Consider the following 25,970-nt stretch of genomic DNA (forward strand, 5'->3'; position numbering starts at 1 on the left):
TACAGATCATTTGAATAAAGCTTTTATTGAAATGATGTGGAACAAGTCAGTTTACAGGATACACATACATGATTAGCATTAATATTAGTGAAAATACTATTTATGGAATAATCCATCGGTTCTTGGAGGAACACAGACACATTTATACTTGTATACACAGTATATTCCTCAATAATATTTATTAGTTCACCATGAACTGGCTTTCAGCTTCTTACGTCCTCCTCAGATAACTTAATACTAAACAGATAGTCCACACAACTTCAGTGAGAATTCATAGCTGTACAAAGATGTGTGACATTTTATGACTTTAACGATACAAAAAACATGCATAATGTAATACCTAAAGAGACTCAGAAAAAATAAATCTCATATTGCAGTATATTCAAATCTTAAAATTACGTGACTGTAGAAGCCAAAACTGTTCTACAAGTGAGTAGTGGCACAGTCTACTCTGTCACATGGACAAACTGGTGAACGTGATAAATAGATCGAAAAAATGGAGTAGGAGAAAGAAGTCTATGGAATGCAGAGGTAGAACAATTATAACAAGCTTATTATCTAATAGTGAGAGAAATAATAACTCGTTGCCATTTTAATAAGGGTGAGTAATGGAACTGTGTTTGGTCATTAAGAATCAGGTCAGAATTCTTTGACTCGTTTTTACTAATGGCCAGAATTTCAAGTAATGTTAGTTTCCTGCCCTTAGTTCCTTTATAGATAACATCACATTTCACATCATATGAATAGCATTGATTCAGGACATGTTCAGTAAAGGTGGAATCTTTCTTTTTCAGGCTCCAACTTCTTTCATGTGCAGTATAACTGTGTCTGTTGAGGTTACTTTCCTGTATTTCTAAAACAAATGCTGTTGCTTACTGATGTCAATGATGAGGTCCAGAAAGTTGATAGTATCTCCTCCCAACTCCATTGTAAAGTTGATTTTACTGTGGTGTCAATTTAAATGTTGAAAAAGTTTATTTAATTGTCTGGTGGTACCTACCCACAAGCACAGTAAATCATCCACATACCTAGTCCAATACTGTATATTAGAGCTTAGGGGCTCTTTATCTAAAAATGTTTGCTCAAAATTATTGGTGACCATTTCACCTAACAAGGGACTCAGTGGGGACCCCACTGCTAACCCATCTGACTGACTGTCCAGAGCCTGGTGAAATTGTAAATAATTTTGTTTTAAGCATGTTTCAATAGACATCCTTACATCATCTATCTCCACTGGATTTGTTCTAGTTTTATGCAACCACTCTGTTAAGATTTCCATTGCCTCTGCAACAGGAATATTAGCAAACAGGCTACTAACATCAAGTTATTAATATGTCTGATTTCCTCCAACAACCGATGGGATATTCCATAAATATTATCAAATGTGCTAATGTTGCTGAATTTCTGTCATATGTAACAGGTTAATGAAACATAAGTATAAAGCTACACAACAGATCTGGTTCATTAATATTAATAAAAATATTATTTATGAAATATTCTGTTGGTTCTTGGAGGAACATAGACAAATTAATAATTTGAATGCAAAGTATGAAAGTTCCACAATAAGTACTAATGTGTAATTGCGAGTACTTAAAACTAAACATAATACCAAAATACACGATGCTGAAGTCAAAAAGTACCATACAAGCAGCCAAGAAAGCTGCCCGTGTTGCCAAGAGGAAGTGGGAAAATGAAGAAATGAAAAAGTGATGTGTGATGCATGATATGTTGTTTAAAATGGCTCTGAGCACTATGGGAGATATGTTGTTTACATTTGAAAGTTGTTCACATGGCAATTACGTCACGCCTACACCCTTGTGAATTCGACATATTTGGTAAAGCAGTCCAAGAAGAACCACCTGCCATAACAAACATAACGTACCTCTGCTGGAAAGCTAGAATCAAACAGTTATCTCAACTAAAAAGAGCCCCAACAACCGTTAAATGTCAACAGTTTGCAGAATGTGTCATTAACATATCAAATCTAAACTTGTCTTCTGAGGAATTCCACATTTTCAACAAGGGAATTAAATATGGTCTGAAACCCAATATTTTCGAAAAACAGCTACACGTACTGAAAGTTGACCTTGAATATTCTCTGTCAGACAATGTTTCTACAAAACATCTGGTAGCTCACGAACTAAAAACTGTACATAAAGATATGTTCAATGATAGTTGTAGAGAGCAAAGTGTGTTGTACATATTAAAGAACAAATTGTCCTCTCAAGACGTGACTGCCACTAAGGGTGACAAGGAGAACAGTTTAGTGTTAATTAATAAGTCACAATATATTGAAAAGGTGTTTACATTCCTCAACCCTACAGAGATCCCTGAGTTACCTAACGATCCCATAATGAAATATGAGGTGGAAGTGACAAAACTCATTAAAACCTGCAAATGCATATTTACTGATAGTGATGCGAAACACCTCACAAACATGAATCCAATAGCATCTAGGTTCTATGGGTTACCTAAGCTTCACAAAGAAGGTATTCCAATAAGACCTGCAGTGTCTTCAGTTTCAGTACCTTGTCATAAATTAGCTAAAGAGTTAGACTCACTAATTAAAACAAAAACTGAATTTCAGCCAAAATTTAGGATACCTGGTTCACCTGCATTAGCGAAAAGACTACAAAATCTACCCATTCCACCTAGTGCAAAACTAGTCTCGTTTGATGTTAGGCAGCCTGTTTTCTAATATTCTGTTGCAGAGGCAACTGAAGTTTTAACAGAGTGGTTTACACAAAACTAGAACAAATCCACTGGAGATGAAGAATAAGGGTAGCAACTGAAACATACTTAAATCAAAATTATTTCCAATTTCAACGGGCTCTGGACAGTCAGTCAGATGTGTTAGCAATGGGGTCCTCACTGAGTCCCTTATTAGGTGAAATGGTTACAGATAATAGTGAGCAAACATTTTCAGATAAAAACCTCTGAGTTCTAAAATACGATATTGGACTAGGTATGTAGATGATGTACTGAGCTTGTGGACAGGTACCACCAGACAATTAAATAAACTTTGTCAGCATTTGAATTCAAATCACAGTAAAATCAAGTTTACAATGGAGTTGGGAGGAGATACTATCAACTTTCAAGACCTCACCACTGACATCAGTAAGCAACAGCATTTATTTTGAAATACAGGAAAGTAACCTCAACAGACACAAATAATACCAGCCAGTTTCTAGCATCCCATAATACACAAACACGCAGCCCTCCATTCCGTGCTACACCGCGTGCTATCTATACCACAAAGCAAATCAGATTTTGAAAATGAATTGAAAACAATTAAAGAAGTAGCATACAGCAATGGTTATAGTCCTACAAAAACCGACAACATACTCAGCAAAAAGAAGAGCATTTTCCCCCCTAGGCTTGCAGGTAGAGACATCATTATTCTCCTCTAAGTTTGATGGATTATTTACAATGAACTTCGTTAGTGGATGGTGCAGCTAAAATGCCAAATTTCTTGAAGAGGGACCAACATGATGACTGCAGGTGAATACTAAAATTATTCTTACTGCTGACTTTTGTGAATTCAGTTCTTTCTTTCTAAGTGATGAGTTACCCCAGAAAATTATTCGTTAAGTCATTATTGAGTGGAAACACACAAAATACATCTGGATGTTGAGTCATCTCAATAACTGACAACATTTGGTCAGGAAGATCAGAACCTGGAAAGCTGAAAGAGGCTTCACGATGAGTGACCACAATTTTATAAATTTTACAGCCGATTTCTGTACAAATGAACTCATGAGGTGACAAAACATTAAACTTGTCGAAGATATGACACAATATAAGGAAAGCCAATTGAAACCATCCGAGGAGTATTTTCTGCTGTCTACACCCTGTGGAAATAAATGACAACATGGACACAAAACATCAAAAGCTTGTCACTGCAATACTAGAGAGTGTGAAAGCTGGAATACAAGTCGTAAGACAAATTAGCTGATGTTCACAAGTACCGTGGAACAAGTTTCTCTAAGTATTGAGAAGAGAAGCCAGAAGTGAAAGCAGACTCAACCAAACAGGCCGCACCATGGAAAAAAAAGGGTTCACAGACTGGGCAGACACAGGAACCTGAAGCAACTATTTAAAGACTGCCCAATGCATGGCACAAACTGCATTTTGATTCATTGGCACACTGTATAAAACTGTCTGTCAGAAGGTAAAATCTCTAACAATATTATCAACTCTAAAATGAGCAGAGGCAGCATGACAGAAAACTTGTGACAATGCATACAATTAGTGGTGAAGATTCTCTTGCCAGATAACACTGCAGAGGGCAAAGTTGATGAGCACAGAAAGCTGTGGAACAGAAGCAGGGAATTATGTGATGGAGACATAATAGTTTTTCAGAAGAGAAGGCGAGGAAAGGGTCCTGAAACTGGAAAGGAATAAATCACCTGGTCCCAGTTTCAAAAGATAGAGCTGATCTGATAGCTATTTTTGCAACATACAACATGGTCCCAATTATAAATTCCCCTACCAAAATTACAAGTCTATCCAGCACCGCTACTGATATGATGATAATAAAAAAGGAAAGCCATGAATACACAGCTGGAAACTTCAGCAAAGGGTCAGTGACCACTATGCACAACTTTTTTAAATATCTTCAACTTAATTACACACATAGAAACTATGAAAATAATGGAACCTTCAGTCATGAAAACATTGAATACTTTAGGAATTTATTACAGAAGGAAACATGGACTGAACCGTACAGGTACAAAAACACAGATGAGAAGTTCAACATATTTATGGATATCTTTACATATTATTTTAACATGTCATTTCCAGTAAAAAAAAAAAAAAAAAAAAAAAAAAATCAGAAAAATCATGTGTAGTAGGCTTAACAGAAAAAATTGCTGGTTGACAACAGGAATAAAAACAGTAATGTGCTGAAAAGCGAAGATTGTACGAGATCTCGAAATCTTATGTAGTATCTAATGATTTAAAAAATATAAAATGATACTTAAAAATGTTGTCACAGAAGTTAAAGTAATGGCAAATGAATGCTATATAAATAACTCCAATAACAAAATGGAAGATGTATGGAATATAGTGAAACAGCAAACTGATAACATTTATCCTCAAAATTCCAATATTAAATTGAACTGTAATGCCATAGAAATTAATGATCCTAAGGAAATATCAAATGTGTTCAGTACTTGTTTTAGAAATATAAGTGAGCAATTAGTTGCTGAAATCAAACCTTGAAATAATTTTTAAATACCAACATAAATCCTACTTCTCTCTCTCTCTCTCTCTCTCTCTCTCTCCCCAACAACCCAGAAAGAAGTCCTGTCATTTATCAGAACTTTAAAAAAGAACCATTCCGCTGGAATCAAAAGCATCCCAGACAGTCTTATTAACAAATGTGTAGATCACATTGTTGAACCATTAGCTCACCTTTGTAATAGTTCCTTTCAAAATGGAATTTTCCAATCATGCCTAAAAACAGCTAAGCTCAAACCACTATTCAAAAAAGGTAAAAAAGGAAGAGGTGGTTAACAACCCACGAGAATCATCTCATTTTTTGAATCTATGGAACGAAAACTGAATCTAATATAATCTAACAGGCCACTGCTCTACTATCTGTATTCTCAAAAACAACAGAAAATGTTTTTCAAAGAAGAGTAATAGATTTACTGGAACAGCACAACATACTATCAACAGCACAACATGGTTTCAGGAAAGGCCGAACAACTGATTCAGCAATTTCGAACAATTAAGTGAAGTACTAGATGCCTCTAAGGCTTTTGATATCATAGATCACACAAAACTATTGCCTAAACTTGACAACAGAGGGTTAGAGGAACACCTAAAAACTGGATAAAATCATACCTAAGTACCTGAAGTACAACATCAAAGTTTCAGCAAATTGACTCAACACTATTCAGACTATAAAGCCATTATATATGGAGTGCCACAAGGCTCAGTTCTGAAACATCATCTATTTCTGTTATATGCGAATGGCCTAAACAAGTTCTGTAAGAACACCATCCAGTTCGCTGATGATACTAGTGTGCTAGTGTGTGGGAAAGAAATGGAAATGTCTCAGATGTACAACAGACACACTGAACAATACTGAAAACTGATTCAGTCGCCAAAAAAATTGTAATAAATGGAAGACAGTGGCACACTTCCATAATGTGAAAAACGGTGAACAAACTGTTCTGATCCAGATATCTGACAAGGACCTACACAGCTTAGACAACATTAAGTTCTTTGGTGTACGGCTCCAAGGTAATCTTAAATGGGGGATGCATATTGAAAAATTCAGCCAATCCATAAGAAGGGAAGTAAAGAAGAAGTTTCAAATTATAGACCAATATCACTAATCCCTACCTCCACTAAAATATTTGAAACAAAGCACACAGTTTTAATCTGCCAGGAAGTTTCATATCAGTGCACACACTGCTGCAGAGTAAAAATCTGCATTTTGGATATTTGAAACAGTTATCCTATCACAAGTCACAAGATTTTTTTTTTTTAAGACACAAAATGCTTACCAAATTGCAGCATGGGTTTCGGAAAGACCTAAGCACGACCACTGCTGTTACCAATTTCTTCCATGAAGTATACAGCAATACAGAATGGGATATGGACACAGCCGGAACATTCATTGACCTGAGCAAGGCTTTTTACTCGGTAAACCATGAGTTTGTCCTAAAAAAACTGCCGACATACAATAGCAGTGATGCATCAATGAAACTTCTATCCACCTATATGGTGAATCGGAAACAGTACAACAAACTTACACATCAAATTGACAATAAGATGTTAGCCTTTAAATCCACAAGTGAAACAGTGACACAATGAGTCCATCAAGGCTCAATTCTTGGACCTTTCCTATTTTTAGCATATATTAATGATGTACACCCCATTAACTCGCACACTGTAAATTATGCTCATGACATCTCAGTTTTATTTCATGGTAAAGACTGTGAGGAACTGAAATTCTCAGCAAGTAATGGGAAACTAGAATTAAGTTCATATTTTCATGCACAAGGATTAAAGGTTAATGTAAATAAATCCCAGATGCTAATATTTACAACTGGCAGCTCTCACGATTCATGCGAAAATGAGGTATGCGGCATAGTGGCAGAGAAAGCAAACGGGTGTAAATTTCTAGGGGTCCATCTGGACTCAAACCTCTGGTGGATTAGCCACATTAATGCTGTGTGTAAAAAAGTCAACAATGGGCTGTATCTTCTTAGCCAACTGTCCAAAACGATGCCAACCCACATGCTTAAAACAGTGTATTATGGGACAATCTATCCCCACCTTCTTACTGTATAGAAATATGGGATTATGCTGCAGACATTCACCTTAAGAGAGTACTATTGCTACAAAAAAGAGGATTAAGGATTATACATGGACTAGGCTATAAATACTCTTGCAGTGGTGTTTTCAGACAACACAAGTACTTCACCATATCCTCTTTGTATCTTTATAAATTAATTAATTTTTTGTCTCACAGAATACTGAAGTAACTAAATGTAGTGATATACATGACCACAACACCAGGTCCAAAGAGAATTACTACAGATAAAGAACAAGATTAAAAATGACTGACCAGAGCCCATATACTAATGGACTGATATGGTATAATAAACTGCCAGAGTCCATGAAAAATAGCAATAAAAAGCAATTCAGATCAAAGCTAAAATAATTCTTAATTGAATAGTGTGTCTACTCACTCAACGAATTTTAAATGGTTAAGTTTAAGAGCTGTAAAATAATGTATTAAAAAATAACTGGCTGTATTAATATGTGTAAGATGTAATGTATTTTGATAAGCATCAATTTACTGTTTAATTACTACTTGCAAGACTAAGATCTAAATCTATTTTATGTTTGTAACTGTAACTGACGTTTGCAAAAGCAAAAGAAATTAAGCAGTGCATGCTACTTCTTGCAGCTTGGGCACACAACACAACCCAGATTGTAAGCTCAACTTTATTAGACTGTGGCAAGTACACTAACACCATAACATACACTGAACAAAATAAGATAAGGCAAATGTATGCAAGCAGTAATAACATGATAACAGAGTGCAAGCGTAGTGCTGCAGGCTCTAAATAGGCACTCGTCCATGGCGGACTGTATCAGGAATTCACAGTATTGTTCTTTCACAGTGCACTCTCACAGATGACAATTCATCGGTAATGCGCGTGGCTGTCAAGTGTGCGCGCATTGCTTCATTACTAAATGAAAATATTAGAAGGATGCTGCAACAAAGATTGTCTGAAAATTGTATATTATGCCTAGGTATATAGGTATACTCACAACTGAAATATGGAATTATTTTCTTGGCTAACAATTCTCCTACCCAAAAGCTCTTCAGGCTACAAAAAAGAATTATAAGAATAATGAAAGGTGTAAAATGGAACAAAACCTGTTGGCCACTCTGTAAAAGCTAGAAATCCTTCCGCTTCTATGTATACATGTGTATGTTTTTGTGAAAAAATATTCAATGGAAAATCCTACTATCTCCAAAAAAAATTAAAATATCCATTCCAATAACACTCGGTAAAAAGGAAACTTTCATTTAGTGCCCACCAACACCACCCTAAATAAAAATGGACCCTGTATAATTGGGAAGTTATTTATAATAAACTTCGCCCAAAATTAAATAAAAAATTACCTGGCAAATTTCAAGTCAGCTGTTAAGGAATTCTTGACTCATCACTGCTTCTAATAGCCCCCACGTGTTCCTTCAGGAAATACACAGAAGATGTGCCATGTTATCATTGCTAGAACCTTAGTGATTTATCATGTCCATGTCACTCTAATACAAATAGTAATATGCCAGTATAAGACATGCTCTTTCTGCTTTATAAAATCTTCTCTTTATTTTTGTACAATATTTGATCTTTGTATTTTAACTCAATGACCATTTAATGTAGAAATAGTGAAATTAATGTAAATTAAAATTATTTAGTATCACACTTCGTTATACATTGACTTTTCCTACATCAGAATGTGCCATTTGTGTATCACTTTATTCCTGCTAAAGTTCTACATGCCATTCACATGCATATTTGTGCCAGCTCTATAACGCATGTTTATTGTGGTGAAGAAAACCTGATATTTGGAAGAAAGCAAATGCGATTATTTCAAAAAATGGTGAAGACAAGGATCCACTAACTCTGAAGTCTTATAGACAAATCAGCTCTCTCGGTACCGTAGGGAAATTGCTGGAGAAGCTGCGGTACAGACTACAGTAGAAAAAGACTTCACGGAATGAACTGCCAACAATATGGGTTTAGAAGTGGGACGCTGATAGAAGACACTGTAAACGGGGTGATAATTTTTAAGAAAAAATGCTCTGCGTTATCATCCACAATGATAGTATCATGGGGGTGTTTGATCACTTACTGATTGCCTGATGGGCATTGACTGCTCACAAGTGTCACACAATTGTTTTCAGAACAAGTGCCAAAACAGAGAAGCAACTCTGTTGTGCCAATGAGACACTTATAAAAGAAATTTCAAAAAACTCCCCACAACAATTCTTAAGTGGTTCTCTGTTTTTGCAATCTGGTTCTCAACGCAGTATTAGGAAAGCTGCAGGACAATGAAGCATTCATAGCAGTAATGGTGTATGCTGAAGAGGTGTGATACTTGTGAAGAGAAGCTCCCAAAGTAAACTGAAAGAAGGATGTAGCACAGTCCTCAAGAATTACATAAAGGGTGCAAAGGAATTAAACTGTATGTTGCAATTGAAAAGACCATGTACACGCTACTAAAAAGAAACCTTTTAAGTCACCAAGTAACAGATCCATATAAAGAAAGTCCATGATCACATACCTCGGTATCTTTTGGGATGGAGTACTCTTACTGAAGAACTGAGCGAGAGAGGCAGAAACATGATGAAACACTACTACTAGTCGAGCCAGTATAAACTAGCAATACAAACAATAAGAACATCTCTTCATGCTATCCTAGCTGTGATCACGGGATACTGTGAAACTATGTGGACACACAGACTTCTGCTCATAACAGAGCGTAGATAGTTAACAGGGTGTAACACAGAAAACTTCTTTGGTTGAGAAGAGCTTTTGGTAGTGTGTCATTGAAGCATTGCATGTAATACTCAGGATGTATCCACCTGACCTCCGGACAAGGGAAAAAGTGTTGCTGTTCTGGTCAAAGAAAGAAGAACACCATGAAGTGCAGAATTCAATAGGAATGCAAGCCACAAGCACGCAGTAAATGCACAAGCAGATCCTCGTGCTGTGACAAACGATGGAATAATTTCCAAACAGTGAGATGCACCTATGGTTTTCTCCCAGACACAAAACAGACACTCGGAATTGGTCACCTGTATCGCCAGCAGCAGCTGAATCAGCATAGAAGACTCAATGTTAATACTGCTTTGCCAGACAAAATGACTGATCATCACAATTTCACTGACATTATTTTAAAAAAGGTTTGGGTAGTGCATCACCTTATCTGTCTCCCTGTCTGCTGCACTAAGGGAGATCAAAAAGAAACACAGCAAAGACATCTGAAGTCAATAGTTGCAGCAGGTGGACAGCCATCAGTGCATGGCAAAAACAGCAGCAGCATCATAGTAGAAGCAAAGCTGTGAGCCTTGTCATCACCTAATGAGACAGAACGAGGTGATATTGGGCCAGCATGTAGCTACCCTCTTCACCATCAGTCATACCTTGCATCCAGGGAGCTGGAAGACATTTCAACATTTTGTTGAGACAAGAGCATCAACCTTTTTATTATTTCATGAAGCACTTATAAATTGTCACAGCTGCAGTACACACATTTGGAGACTAATCTTGAACCTGCTTGTTCATTCTCAAGCCTGGCCTACTGATGCTGCACCGAAAGTGCTTGAGCTTAACAACAAACATCAAAATGACAATACAGGCTTTATAAAATGTTCGCTGATGGCTGTCACAATTAACATGTGCCTCAAAGCAAGTCAGAATCAAACTCTGACTTCTAATGTTATTTTATCCATGTTGGATCTTGTGAACCCCACAGCTGTTAATGATAATAGGTGAATGATGTAAACAGTCACTAATACTTTTTAAATGTTTTATTTTAGTGCCTTAACTGGCTTTGAGCCACTATGCCCATCTTCAGATGGCTAATATTTTTAGTTACACAGATGTTTTAACCAACAGCATGTCGTCTGTTCCCACACTACACAAGAATATTTGAGATTTTAGTGCCACATTATAAATTGTTTCATTAATAAAAATGTGCTTGCATTTATTTTATTTATATATGATGCAAGATAGTGTGTTCACTTACATAAGGTCCAGTAGATTGTCATTTGTTTTGTTGTGGCCCATGTGGTTTTCCAGTTCCAATGATGTCCTATCCAACATCCTTCCCAGCCCCTCTTAAAGTAGTGTTCTGTTGCCTACCCAACATCCACAACATCCTAGTCCACCTCTAAGCCATACTCAGTCCCAGCTGCTTTCCGCAGTGGTCATACATCTGTGGAAGGCAAGTGCAACACCTACCCACTTCATCCTTTTCCATTCCAGTCCTGCCATGGGATTATCCTACCTCATCATAAACCATGCCAACTGTGAAATCAGTCATGTCATATACCAACCTGGAAACCCACATGGACTACAACAAAACAAATCATCATATGCTGGCTGAGAATTATGTAAGTGAACATAAATATTTTGCATCATATGTAAATAAATGCAAGCATTTTCGTGTATTTTTATTAATGAAACAACTTATAAAATAGCACTAAGTATTCAAACATTCTTGTGCTGTATGGGAGCAGACAACATGCTGTTGGCCAAAACATCTGTGTAACTAAAAATATTAGCCATATGAAGATGGCACTACAAAAAAAAGTATAAGAAGTATTTGTGGCAGGTTGCATCATTCACCAACTAAACTCTGACTTGCTTAGAGACGCATGTTGATTGTGACACTGGTCTGTGAACATTCTATAAAGCATGTATTGCCATTTTGATGTTTTGCAGTTAAGACAAAGCTCTTTCAGTGCAGTGTCAGTAAGCCAGGCTTGAGAACAAACCAGCTCGTTCAAAACTAGTCATCACACACATGTACTGCAACTCTGACAGATTTTTAATAAATGCTTGATGAAATACAGCCTGTTTTTAAACTATAGCACCTATGATGTAATAAATAGATACCAGAGTTAAGACTATGAAAAAATCATTTTAGTCATATTCATTGTAGATATGGCAATTGATTGAATTTGCCACTTTATCTTTCAGAGAATGGAAATTGGTTAATCTGAGACAGTAACATTTGAATGATACTTCTCACTTTAAGGATACACTGCCATCAATGGGAGGCCACACATTAATACTGTAATTACATGATGGCTGTTCATCCAGCGTGGGCTTGCTTCCACCTTAGCTTTCATATTGCCATTATCTCATTTCACTAATTAACTTTATACATGAACATAACAAAGATTGATATCTTGATTCTACCACGTATTCGATGTTTCATTACACATCCACAAAAAGCATAGTAAAGAAATGTGTAAAGATTTGGTACCTGTAATACAAGAGAAGTAACCGGAGATTGTCATTCTTCCTGTCAACTGAGACTAAAAATTTTGATACCTTCTCATTCCTACATATATAGCTTTCCATCTTTTATTTGAAACTCAGACAGTCAGTTAGCTTTTTACTACAGAATACTAAGAAGTAAACAACTAATGAAACATGTACTGATAATCTAGATCTGTCAACAATACCAGCATCTGAAATAAACACAACACCCAACAAAAATCCTTACCTGAAATCTCTCTCTCCCATTTCATGAAAAGCTTTCCGGGCTTTTTCAGACATTTTCAACCAAATTTTCTGCAGTAATATTATCTTCTCTTCATTAACTACATCCTTTGGGACCATAGCAGTAAACAGTAACTGCTTTATCGTTGCCCTGAAAATGTAAAATAGCATCATTAACATCATTATTATGATTATTAATAGTATTCTTGTTGTTGTCATTGTTTGAGTGCAGGGTACTCAATGATTCCCTCATTAGTGTCAGATCTGTGTTACACTATATGGTGATTCCATGTCGAAACACCCCATAATTTTAGGATTTGTAATTGCCCACCTAGGATTTTCACAAAACTCTGCACACTTTCTTAGACTTACAACATAAAAACTTCTGTGAAATTTTTTTGGTCTCAGATTAAAACTTTCTTTTATTTTTAATTTTCATGACGTTCTGATAATTTGGCTCTGCAAATGCTGTGTCATCCAAACAAGACAAAGACAGGGCAAAAGCACCAAGGCGCAAAGATACCAGCTGGTCCCAGTACCATAGAGACTTGGCACCTGCAAGAGTTCCACTAGCACCACAGGCGGCGCTGAGGATGGAGCCAACTGCTGGCTCAGTACAATTTGCCAATGACTGGATGACAACAGACGGAAGCCTACTTGGAAGACAAAAGAGCAGCTCTTGCCCACTTGGCTACAGATCATCTTCCAGGGCTGACTTAAACAGGGAACGTCATTCTAGTGACCTCTTAGAAGTGAACAGACAGTTGCTGTAAATTTCATATGCTATGTACTGTTAAGTTTACCTATGATTATCTGCACTTAGCCATTGAGCACCTTTTTGTGTTACATTACAAGCAGTGTTGCAGACTCATATTTCAACAAGTCACAAAGATAAGTATACCTCTCTTTTTACAAAAGCAAGAGTGTCCATGCAAAGTGGTACTTACATTATGATCAAAAGTATCCGGACACCCCAAAAACATATGTTTTTCATGTTAGATGCATTGTGCTGCCACCTACTGCCAGGTACTCCATATCAGCGACCTCAGTAGTCATTAGACATTGTGACAGAGCAGAATGGGGTGCTCCACAGAAATCACGGACTTCAGACGGGGTCAGGTGATTGGGTGTTACTTGTGTCATATGTCTGTACACAAGATTTCTACACTCCTAAACATCCCTAGGCCCACTGTTTCCAACGTGATAGTGAAGTGGTGACGTGAAGGGACACGTACAGCATAAAAGCGTACAGGCCGACCTCATCTGCTGACTGACAGAGACCACCAACAGTTGAAGAGGGTTTGTGATGTGTAATAGGCAGACATCTGTGCACACCATCACACAGGAATTCCAAACTGCATCAGGATCCACAACAACTACTATGACAGTTAGGTGGGAGGTGAGAAAACTTGGATTTCATGGTCGAGCAGCTGCTCACGAGCCACATACCACGCCAGTAAATGCCAAACGATGCCTCGCTTGTTGTAAGGAGTGTAAACATTGGACGATTGAACAGCGGAAAACACTGTTTAGGGTGACAAATCACAGTACACAATGTGGCGATCCGATGGAAGTTTGTGGTTATGGAGAACGCCCAGTGAATATAATCTGACAGTGTGTTTAGTACCAACATTAAAATCAGGAGCAGTGGTGTTATGGTGCAGTTGTGTTTTTCATGGACGGAGCTTGCATCCCTTGTTGTTTTGCATGGCAGTACCACAGCAAAACAGGCCTGCACTGAACTGAATACGTATATCTCCATGTATGTTACACTTCTCTTACAGCGACTTGTCTTCTAGCCCTTTTCTGCACAATGTGTAGCTTCTTCATATGTACTAAACTTTCCACTAGTTCTATTTCAAATGACACTACTAATTCAAAGTGCATACGATAATATGCACTACACCTCTGTAACAATATGACATTTGGCAAAGCAATCATTTGATGACTACATGCAAAAGAAATATAAACAAACAAATAAACTTGTAGTGATTCTTTCAAAATACTCAGACTGTTAAAAACTCTGAAACCACTAAGCTTGGTTTTGTCTTTTAAAACACTAACAAGGGAAACTGCCCATTGCAACAAGACAGCCCAGTGGGTAGACCATCAAAAACTGACCACAGATCAAGCATGAAAACAAAGAAGTAATGAATTGTGGAAAAAAAGCATGAAGATGTACTGAACTGTAAAAGAAAAGCGAAACAGAAACAGTGAACAGTCCAAGCCTAACCATTGCAATATCAAGAGACCTTCAACAGCTGTGGCATGGTGGTTAAGTGGACTGTAAACTAGTCATGCTGTGTTGAACACTCCATCATGTCACTCTTATCCCCCCCCCCCACAACATTATGAACTATCTGTCCAGTCACTGAAATGTTTGTTCTCTTTCTGTAGTCTTGGCAGCTGTCATACCACACACTAGTTATAAAATATGAGCCATGTGGTAAGAATACATTATCGTCGCAAGCAAATGTGATGAATAGTGAGAGCAGGCAAGATATCCCATAGACACCTCACAGAAATGAAAATAACAAATAAACAGGTGTGAACTACGTTGCAACAATGAAATTGAAGAATCAAAACTTCCAAACGAAATACAACTTCAAAAACATTAAAAACATTTGTTTTGACAGAGCACAGAGAAACTATGTGGTTGTGAAACTGTTTCGTTCATTTATTGCAGCTTATGTGACAAAACTATTATGTTTTCATCATTTTCTTGGGAATCATCACTTCAACATTCATTTGAGCACCTAAATGAGGCAAGGACGCATATCTCACTAACTTACTAGGCGCACAAATCAGATGCGTCAAGAAGAAAAAATGGCTCTAAGCACTATGGGACTTAACATCTGAGGTCATCAGTCCGCTAGAGTTAGATCTACTTAAACCTAACTAACCTAAGGACATCACACACATCCATGCTTGAGGCAGGATTCGAACCTGTGACTGTAACAGCAGCGTGATTCCAGACTGAAGGGCCTAGAACTGCTCGGCCACAGCAGCCAGTGTCAATAAGAAATTCCTATCATATACACACGTACTGTCATGTACGACACACCAGACATGCTTTGCAGTGGAAGATTCAGTTGGACTGTCATCTTGTCATCAAATGTTTGCGATTCCCATTCAGAAGCCATTTCCTTTTGGGTGCTAATAGCGTAGTCGTGCAGAATCAACTGTCATTAAAGGTCCCCTACCTTACACCTCGCTGTTGCAAATGTACATTACACTGTGACACAGACACAAATTTGAACACAGCAAACAGTGGGGGGAAAAAAAAGAATTGGCATCAGGGAGGTTTGAACATGGCTCACCTACATGGCTGTCCAACACCGTGACCACGACAATGTTGGTCTGTGTCCAATTTTTGATGGGCTGTCCACTGGGCTCTCTTACCACTAAATCTGGGGGATGGGGGGTGGGGTGGGGGGTTTATCGGGAGTTTCCCTTCTAAGTGCTAGAAAAATATATGTAAACCCAGACAAAAGAACTATATAACATATCATAAGATTTAAGAACAAATAAAGTGAGATCAGTCAATGGAAACCTCAGACTTGGATATCAATAATTATGAAAAGGATGGAGTGCTACTCACTGCAAAGATGACATGTTGAGTTGCAGACAGGCACAATGACAGGATTATTAAACACTGAGCTTTGGGCCAAAGCATTCTTCAGAAAAGAATGGAAACCACACACATTAACACAAGCAGGCACAGCTCACGCACATCTGAGCGCTATCTCCAGCTGCTTTGGCCACACCATCATTACTGTATTGAATGAAAGCAGCAATCTGGAGTGGGGCAGGGATAGGTGAACGGTAGCAGGGTACAGATGGGGGGAGAGAAGTGCCCCATCTGGTGGAGCATGCAGGGACTACTAGGTGACAGGGCAATGCTGCCAGATGCGTCATTATGAGGCACAGTTCAGAAAAGATGGTGAACAAGAGAAGGATCCAAATGGCCTGCATTGTGAAGCAACCACTGAAATCAAGCATTTTATGTTCAGCTGCATGTTGTGCCACAGGATGGCCCACTTTGCACTTGGCCACAGTTTGTCAATGGCCATTTATCCTGGTGGACAGCTGGTTGGTAGTTACACCAATATAAAAGTCTGTGCAGCCTGGCCTCTGATGGAGTAGGATAAGTCTATGACAGGACTGGATACACTAGGTGGCTGGATTGGGCAGGTCTTGCCCCTTTTTCTTCCACATGGATACGATCCATGTAGCAAGGGGTTGGGACTGGATGTTGTGGAGATTGGATGGGCGACGGAACATAACTTAAGGAGCAGTGCAAATGATCTCTGTTAGAATGTCCCTCATTTCTGGACATGATTATCTATCACCATGCCCGAATAGTGGGACATCCTACCCAAGATCCTTCAAACCTCTCCTAAAGTGGTGCTCCAACACCAATCCAATATCCTAGTCAATCCATATGCCACTTCCAGTCCCAGCACCTTGCCACAGTGATCATATCCCTACAGAAGACCCAAGTGCAAGACCTGCTCAATTCACCCACCCAGAATTTCCTATTCCAGTCCTGCACACATGATTATCCTACTCCATCAGAAGCTAGATCAGAAGCAGACAGTATCCGTGTCATATACCAACTCTGCTACAGTTATTGCACAGCTTTTTGTATTAGTATTATAACCAACCAGCTGTCCACCAGGATGAGTAGCCACTGGCAAGCTATAACAAGAGCAAAGTGGCCCACACTATAGCACAACTTGCAGGCAAACAATGTCTCAGATGATAGCACTGCAGTATAGCCACCATCTCCGAAAACTAAATATCTGTGTCTACTCTATTATATCTCTCTATTATCCAAATGTTTGTCAGGAGATTGTATCCTACACATTTACACAGAAAATAAACACAGTATGAATATCTCCTACTTTGTCATACTTACATATTTATTTGACATAATAATTTAATTGGATGGATAAATAAAAAATCTACTCACCAGCAGTGGCAGAACACACACATAAAAGAAGGTTATAATTAGGCAAACTTTCGGAGCTAGTGGTTCCTTCTTCAGCCAGAAAGGTTGAAGAGGAAGGAAGAGTGAAGGAAAAGGACTGTAGAGGTCTAAAGAAAGGGGTAGATTTAGGGAAAGTCACCCAGAACTGCGGGTCAGGGGAGACTTACTGCAAGGTATGAAAAGTAAAGACTGATTGTTGGGGACTGCAGCAGATGCGATTTGAAAACCTGAGAGCTTAAAGATTGAAGACAGGGTATGCAACGCAGAGATTACTGCTTAAATATCATGCACGAGTTAATAAGAGTGAAAATGTAAGTCCATTGTACGTAACAGAAGTGGGAGGGGCGGTGAAAAATAGACAGGTAACACAATGAAAGACGTAGAAAACTAAAATGGACTGAAGGAAAGAAGAAAACTTATGACTTGTCACCTGAATATGTTTTTTTTTTATTATTATTTCATTTTATCTGTTTCTAATATCGTGTTATAATTACATGTATTGACTCGTTCCATGACCATGGAGACTTCTCCTTAATTTGGTCTCACGGAACAATAAATAAATAAAGTTACTGTGAAGAAATGCTGAGGCGGAAGACATTAACATAAATTAAGGGCAGGTGGGTGGCGAGAACCAAGGACGTGCTGTAACATGGTTCCCACCTGCAGAGTTCTGAGAAACTGGTTTCTAGGGGAGAATCCACATGACGCGTGTGGTGAAACAGGCACAGAGATCAAAACTGTCATGTTGTGAAAGAGCATGCTCTGCGACAGGATCATATCAGGGGTACAGCCATGTGAACCAGGGTGGCTCCTTCCTATGCCAACCTTTTCGTGCGTCACTTGGAGGAGGTGTTCCTGGGATCCATAAGTCTGCAGCCCCTGGTTTGGTTTAGATACATTAATGACATCTTTACCGTATGGACTCATGGTGAGGCTGATCTATTAAAATTCCTGGAATTTCTGCATACCTTCTCACAAATAAATTTCACATGTACCTATTTCAAATCCCATGCCACTTTCCTTGATGTTGATCTCTTTCTCATCGAAGGCCAGCTACACACTTCCACCCACATTAAACCTACCAACAAACAACAGTACTTACATTTTGACAGTTACCATTATTTTCATGTCAAACGTTCCCTCCCATACAGCTTTGGCATTCATGGCAAGCGTATTTGTTCTGATGCAGACTCTTTACAGCAATACACAACCATTCTCACCTCAGGCTTCACTGCATGCAATTACCCTACCAGCCAAGTTCAAAAACAGAGTTCCCGGGCCATCACATTCAATCCTGGTACTGCTGATCCTTCCAAAAAAGAACTTCAGAGCACACCACTGGTGACTCAGTATTACCTTGGTCTGAAATACAGGGTTATTACAAATGATTGAAGCGATTTCACAGCTCTACAATAACTTTATTATTTGAGATATTTTCACAATGCTTTGCACACACATACAAAAACTCAAAAAGTTCTTTTAGGCATTCACAAATGTTCGATATGTGCCCCTTTAGTGATTCGGCAGACATCAAGCCGATAATCAAGTTCCTCCCACACTCGGCGCAGCATGCCCCCATCAATGAGTTCGAAAGCATCGTTGATGCGAGCTCGCAGTTCTGGCACGTTTCTTGGTAGAGGAGGTTTAAACACTCAATCTTTCACATAACCCCACAGAAAGAAATCGCATGGGGTTAAGTCGGGAGAGCGTGGAGGCCATGACATGAATTGCTGATCATGATCTCCACCACGACCGATCCATCGGTTTTCCAATCTCCTGTTTAAGAAATGCCGAACATCGTGATGGAAGTGTGGTGGAGCACCATCCTGTTGAAAGATGAAGTCGTCACTGTCGGTCTCCAGTTGTGGCATGAGCCAATTTTCCAGCATGTCCAGATACACGTGTCCTGTAACGTTTTTTTCGCAGAAGAAAAAGCGGCCATAAACTTTAAACCGTGAGATTGCACAAAACACGAAAACACGTTAACTTTTGGTGAATTGAGAATTTGCTGCACGAATGCGTGAGGATTCTCTACCGCCCAGATTGGTACATTGTGTCTGTTCACTTCACCATTAAGAAAAAAATGTTGCTTCATCACTGAAAACAAGTTTCGCACTGAACGCATCTTCTTCCATGAGCTGTTGCAACCGCGCCGAAAATTCAAAGCGTTTGACTTTGTCATCGGGTGTCAGGGCTTGTAGCAATTGTAAACGGTAAGGCTTCTGCTTTAGCCTTTTCCGTAAGATTTTCCAAACCGTCGGCTGTGGTACATTTAGTTCCCTGCTTGCTTTATTCATCGACTTCCGCGGGCTACGCGTGAAACTTGCCCGCACGCGTTCAACCGTTTCTTCGCTCACTGCAGGCCGACCCGTTGATTTCCCCTTACAGAGGCATCCAGAAGCTTTAAACTGCGCATACCATCGCTGAATGGAGTTAGCAGTTGGTGGATCTTTGTTGAACTTCGTCCTGAAGTGTCGTTGCACTGTTATGACTGATTGATGTGAGTGCATTTCAAGCACGACATACGCTTTCTCGGCTCCTGTCGCCATTTTGTCTCACTGCGCTCTCGAGCGCTCTGGCGGCATAAACCTGATGTGCAGCTTCAGTCGAACAAAACTTTAGGAGTTTTTCTATGTATCTGTAGTGTGTCGTAACCATATGTCAATGAATGGAGCTACAGTGAATTTATGAAATCGCTTCAATCATTTGTAACAGCCCTGTATATTAATCAGTTACTCTGACAGGGTCACAAGTTCCTAAAATCATGCCCTGACATGAGATCCATTCTGTCTGAAATTCTGCCCACCCCAGCTAGAAAAGCTTTTCATTGCCCTCCCAATCTCCACAATGTTCTTGTCATACCCTATGCTCCTTCTGCACCCATCTCCCTCCTCTATGGCTCCTACCCCTTTGACCATCCCCGCTACAAGACTTGCCTTATGCACCCTCCTATGATCACCTACAGCAGCCATGTGACTGGCAAAACATATACTATCAAAGGGAAAGCCACCTGTGAAACGTCACATCATATACCAGCTGTTATGTAAACACTGTTTGGCCTTTTACATCAGCATGACTACCACCAAGTTATCACTTAGGATGAATGGGCATAGGCAGAAGGTGTATACTGGCAACATACAATATTATGTTGCAGAGCATGCTCTACAACATGACAATTGTGACCTCGGTGCCTGTTTTACCACACATGCCATCTGGATTCTTCCCCCAGACACCAGTTTCTCAGAACTCTGCGGGTGTCCTTTGTTCTCTCCATCCACCTGGCCTGAATTTATGTTAATTTCTTCTGTCTCAGCATTTCTTCACAATAACTGCTCTTTTCTTCAGTCCGTTTTAGTTTTCTACATCTTTCATTGTCTTACACAACTATTTTTCACTGCCTCCTCTCACCTCTGTTACGTACAATGCACTTAGCTTCTACTCTTATTAACTCATGCATGATGCTTAAGCAGTAATCCCTGTCTTACATATTATCCTGTCTTCTACTTTTAAGCTCTCAGGTTTTCAAATCTCATCCGATGCAGTCCTTAAAAATCAGTCTTTCCTTCTCATCCCGTGCGGTACGTCTCCCATGAGGGTTGTTGTGGGGGGTGAGACCAGACAGCGAGGACACCAGTCTCATCGGATTAGGGAAGAAGGGGAAGGAAGTTGGCCATGGCCTTTCAAAGGAACCATCCCAGCATTTGCCTGGAGCTATTTAGGGAAATCACGGAAAACCTAAATCAGGATGGCCGGTCGCGGGATTGAACCATCGTACTCCCAAATGCAAGTCCAGTGTGCTAACCACTGAGCCACCTTGCTCGGTCACATCTCCCCTGACCCACGGTTCTGGGTGACTTTCCCAAAATTTACCCCTTTCCCTAGACCTCTCCAGTCCTTTCCCTTTATCCCTCTTCCTTCCTTTTCCACCCTGCTGCTTGAAGAAAGAGCCACTGGCTCCAAAACCTTGCCTAATTACAACCTTCTTTTATGTGTGTGTGTTCTGCCGCCACTTGGTGAGTAGATTTTTTATTTATCCATCCAGTTAAATTATTTTGCCAAAAGTTTATTGTTTTTGTAGTTATGTATTTATTTAATGAACAGTTTTTATTTTTCCAGCAACTTTATTTAAATGTTGATTTCGAGTGCACTTAAAAACATGTGCAAATTTAGCAGACACCACAATTGAAAAGGAAACCAAAAGATGCTACTATCAAGAAGGCATAAATAATTGTTTAAAAGATATTTAATGACAGTCCATTATCATTTATGATGAGCACACTAGTGCAAGAATGCTAGTTTATTTATTCATGAATCAATTCCTACTTATATTTATTGTAAATGATCTGAGTATAACAATGTTTATGACATTTCTTTATTTCAATATTTTTGTTCTATATTAATTTAGTGTGGGACAGTGGTCAAGTTAGTCAAATCATGTATGTAGTGCTAACTAACAAAGTATTTTTGGTGGAGACAGCCTTCAGCCAATGGAGAATGAGACAGGAGCAGAACACTATGGGAGTCAAAAGGAGATGGAGACTTTTCAAGCTAAGAGCTCAAGGGAATGACTTTGGACTTTGTGCCAAGTTCTGGAAGGAGGCAGAAGTGCCTCTGGTAATGTTCATGGTTCAGTTGTACAGGTGATTGTTCTGGACAGTGAATGGCTGCTACAATGCTCAAACTTTTGAAGGGATTTTACATTTCGAGGGTCAGAATGTTCTCAAGAGTAGGACCCTTAAAGTTTTCTGCTTACATTATGAATCTGAGGATGGACAGGGTATTAGTTACTATTCTTTGCGCCATGTGTGTTAATTTGTGAATCATATGTTGAATTATGATCTATTTTGAGGTGGTGAATACTTCGTGTATTGTGAGCATGAAATGGACTTAGTTTTTGTGCATCTTTGGTGACTATTTAGCCCGTGTAATTTGCTACCATTCTTGTAATGCTCTCAACGTAGCTTTACTGCATTTCATAAGTGCATTTTCTGTCTGTATTTTAACACAATATTGTAGGACCACTTCCTGTTTATCTGAGATGTCATTTCTTGAATAAACATTATTCAACATAATTATCTGTCATCTACAGCAATTACAGACATTAGAACAGAACTCTTTTTATTAAGTTATTCATTGAACTTTATTTTGTGTTTATTTTATCAACTTGCAATTCTAGCCAAAGCAAACACTATTTGACTGTCAGACCAAAGCAACAGGTTATCATTGCACGGAATTAGCTGCAGGGCATGTAAGCAGACATGTGCAGCTTGACCCTATGACTACATTGAGCTATTCTTTTTAAACAGAGTTCTGTCTAGCCCAAGTACCCAAAGTATGAGCAACTGCAGGTAAAGACACACTCGTTTGCTCATATGGACTGCTGTTTCGGAAGAGCAATTACTCAGCAGTGACCATTAGGTACCTTGCAACCACGAAGATGGGTGTGATTACGTAGGCTTTCCCGGTGTAATAAGTCTTGAAACTCTCTTCGGGTTTGCTGCCGGATCCCGAAATCAACATGACTTGATATTTCGGCGATCCAACTAGTCGCCATCTTCAGGAAAATGCTGCCTCTGCTGATGAGTCCCACTGAGAACTGACACCAGGTTGCAATATGGCACTGAGGACTTCAGCTTTTCAACCAACGTGCTTCTGGAGCTACGTGGATGATACCTTTTTCATCTGGCCGCATGGACGTGATGCTCTTATCAGATTTTTGGACCTCTTCGACTGTCTTCATCCCCACATCAAATTTACTATGGAAGTTGAAAATGATGGGATGCTTCCATTTTTAGATGTTATGGTTTATAAAAAACCAGATGGTACTTTGGGACACAGTGTTCACTGAAAGCCGACCCACACGGATTGGTATCTGCATCCTAAGAGTTGTCATCCACCACACCAATGCAGCGGCGTCCTTAGGACTTTGGTACGGAGAGCATATGCCATTTCTGACGCGGACAGCTTAACCCAAGAACTTGAGCAACTGATGGTTGTTTTTAAAGGAAAATTGATACTCCGAGAAGCAGATTCGTCAGGCTATGGAGCTTGGACCATCTCCGGAGGTGTATGAGGAGGAACATAGATCGGTGGCCTTTCTTCCTTATGCTGGCGGCTTATCGTTTAAGATTGGACGAATTTTAAGGAATTTTAACATTAAGAGTGTGTTCCATCCACCTTCTAAGATTGGGGCACTGCTCAGCTCTGTAAAAGATGATTTGGGGCTTAGGAAACCCGGTGTGTACAAAATTCCGTGTCAATGCGGGAAAGCTTACATTGGCCGTTCGATTCACACAGTGCATGACAGGTGTGTGGAACATCGCCGTCATACGAGACTACAACACCCAGAAAAATTGGCAGTAGCAGAACACTGCTTAAATGAGGGACACAGTATGAAATTTGATGAAACTGTGGTAGTTGCCAACATTTCCGGTTTTTGGAACAGTGTATATAACGAGGCGATTGAAATTAGGTTGGCTGATAATTTAATCAACAGAGACAATGGATTTCCTCTTAGCAAGACGTGGAATCTTGTATTATCTCGCATCAAAATTGGACGTTCTTCAGTGCGGCCCTGAGTGCGATATATCATTGCCAGCAGTGTTTCACTAAGGGCGGTGTCACCTCCCTGTCTTGGAGGGCAGCAACCTTGATGGGCGGCGCATGCGCCGTGTACTGAACGGTGGCCTATAAATGACGCCAATTTGCAACCTGGTGTCACTTCGCACCGGGACTCATCAGCAGAGGCAGCATTTTCCTGAAGATGGCGACCAGTTGGATCGCCGAAATATCGAGTCAAGTTGGTTTTAGGATCCGGCAGCAAACCCGAAGAGACTTTCAACACGAAGATGGGTGATATTCTTACAACACATTCTGTGGTCCTGAAACTATTCTTGCTTCGACCTACGATATCCTACTATCCCCACACCCTCGAATCCTCCGTCCAACAGTTTCTGCCTCCACGTGTCCCATCACCTCCTCTCAATTCCCATCTTCTCACCCTCAGTGTGTACTGCTCTCTGCCAATGCACTCACCAGTCATTTTCCTTGTCTGCTCCTCTCCTTTTCTAATCCCCATTCCCCCCCGGCCCAATCACTACAGCTACTCAATGCTGCATTTGGTAGCCTTGTCCTGCTGCCTTATGCTCCACCTTCACTGCCCCACTCCAAATTGCTGCTTTCATTCACTACAAGAACTGCAGTCTAGCCGGACCGACCAGAGGCAGTGATCCTGTGTGTGTGTGTGTGTGTGTGTGTGTGTGTGTGTGTGTGTGGAAGGATATGGCTGAAAGATAACAGTATTTTTGCTGTGCCAGTTGCAGCTCAATGTATCATCTTTACAGTGAGTAGCAATCTGTCAATTTCATAAAAGTTAAACTAGCATCAGTGATGAAATGAAAGTGATCCTGTGGTGGCATTTTGAGATATGAAAAAATGTTCAAGTTTTAACTTTAGCTCTTCCTGGTTAAAGGAAGAAATAAGGCCTGAATTCAATGTTAGTGATTAACTGAAAACAGAATTTGGTATTTTATCAATTCCTAAGCAAAAAAACAGGTGAAATGGTCACTAACGAAGCTGTAAATTTTGTCACTGCTTTTACCAAAATTATGAATCTAGAATCCACGCAGGATATGGTGGCTGATGCATAGGACCAATTTTCATCCAAAGCGCTGGGCGACTTCCTTCATTAGTTTGGCAGGGTAAGCAGACTGTGTCTGCCACCTTCTTGGCAATGACAGAACCGAGGTGCACGCCCTGCAAGTTTTCTCAGATGCTCTTATGGAAACCATTTGGTAAAAAAAATAATTTTTGCTTTATTGTAGCTTTAACTGTCAGGTTCATGATGATGCACCCATCATTTCATTAATGCTCATAGTTACTGTGATATTTACAGGGCAGTAAGACATTGTGCAAAATTTGAAAAAATTTTCAGTGAAAAATGGGGGTCCCTATGATTTTGTGTTTGGTGCATATTACATAATATGTTGATGTGTATGGAATTTAGCTAACATATTAAATTTTCCATTACATTTTGGTGGAGGTGTATGTCACCAATCTCGAGAAAAATGATCTGAAGTAGCACATTCATTTGCAATCGCGCTGCACCAGTGATAAAAGTCCGAGTGAAATATCCACACATTCCTCATATTTCATAAACAGTTTGAGATATCGAAATGAGATTTTGGCAAATGATAGCACAGAAA

General features: G+C 39.4%; 1 protein-coding gene across 1 annotated transcript in view; it reads right to left on the reverse strand.

The window, feature by feature from the left end:
• Nucleotides 1-25,970, reverse strand: part of LOC126456397 (uncharacterized) — a 438,969-nt gene that overhangs the window by 309,126 nt on the left and 103,873 nt on the right. Inside the window, exon 9 of the mRNA XM_050092153.1 lies at nucleotides 12,778-12,924. Within this exon, the coding sequence (XP_049948110.1) occupies nucleotides 12,778-12,924 (147 nt within the window). The remainder of the gene's footprint in view (nucleotides 1-12,777; nucleotides 12,925-25,970) is intronic.

Source organism: Schistocerca serialis, chromosome 1 (assembly GCF_023864345.2).
Source record: "Schistocerca serialis cubense isolate TAMUIC-IGC-003099 chromosome 1, iqSchSeri2.2, whole genome shotgun sequence".
Lineage (NCBI taxonomy): Eukaryota > Metazoa > Arthropoda > Insecta > Orthoptera > Acrididae > Schistocerca > Schistocerca serialis.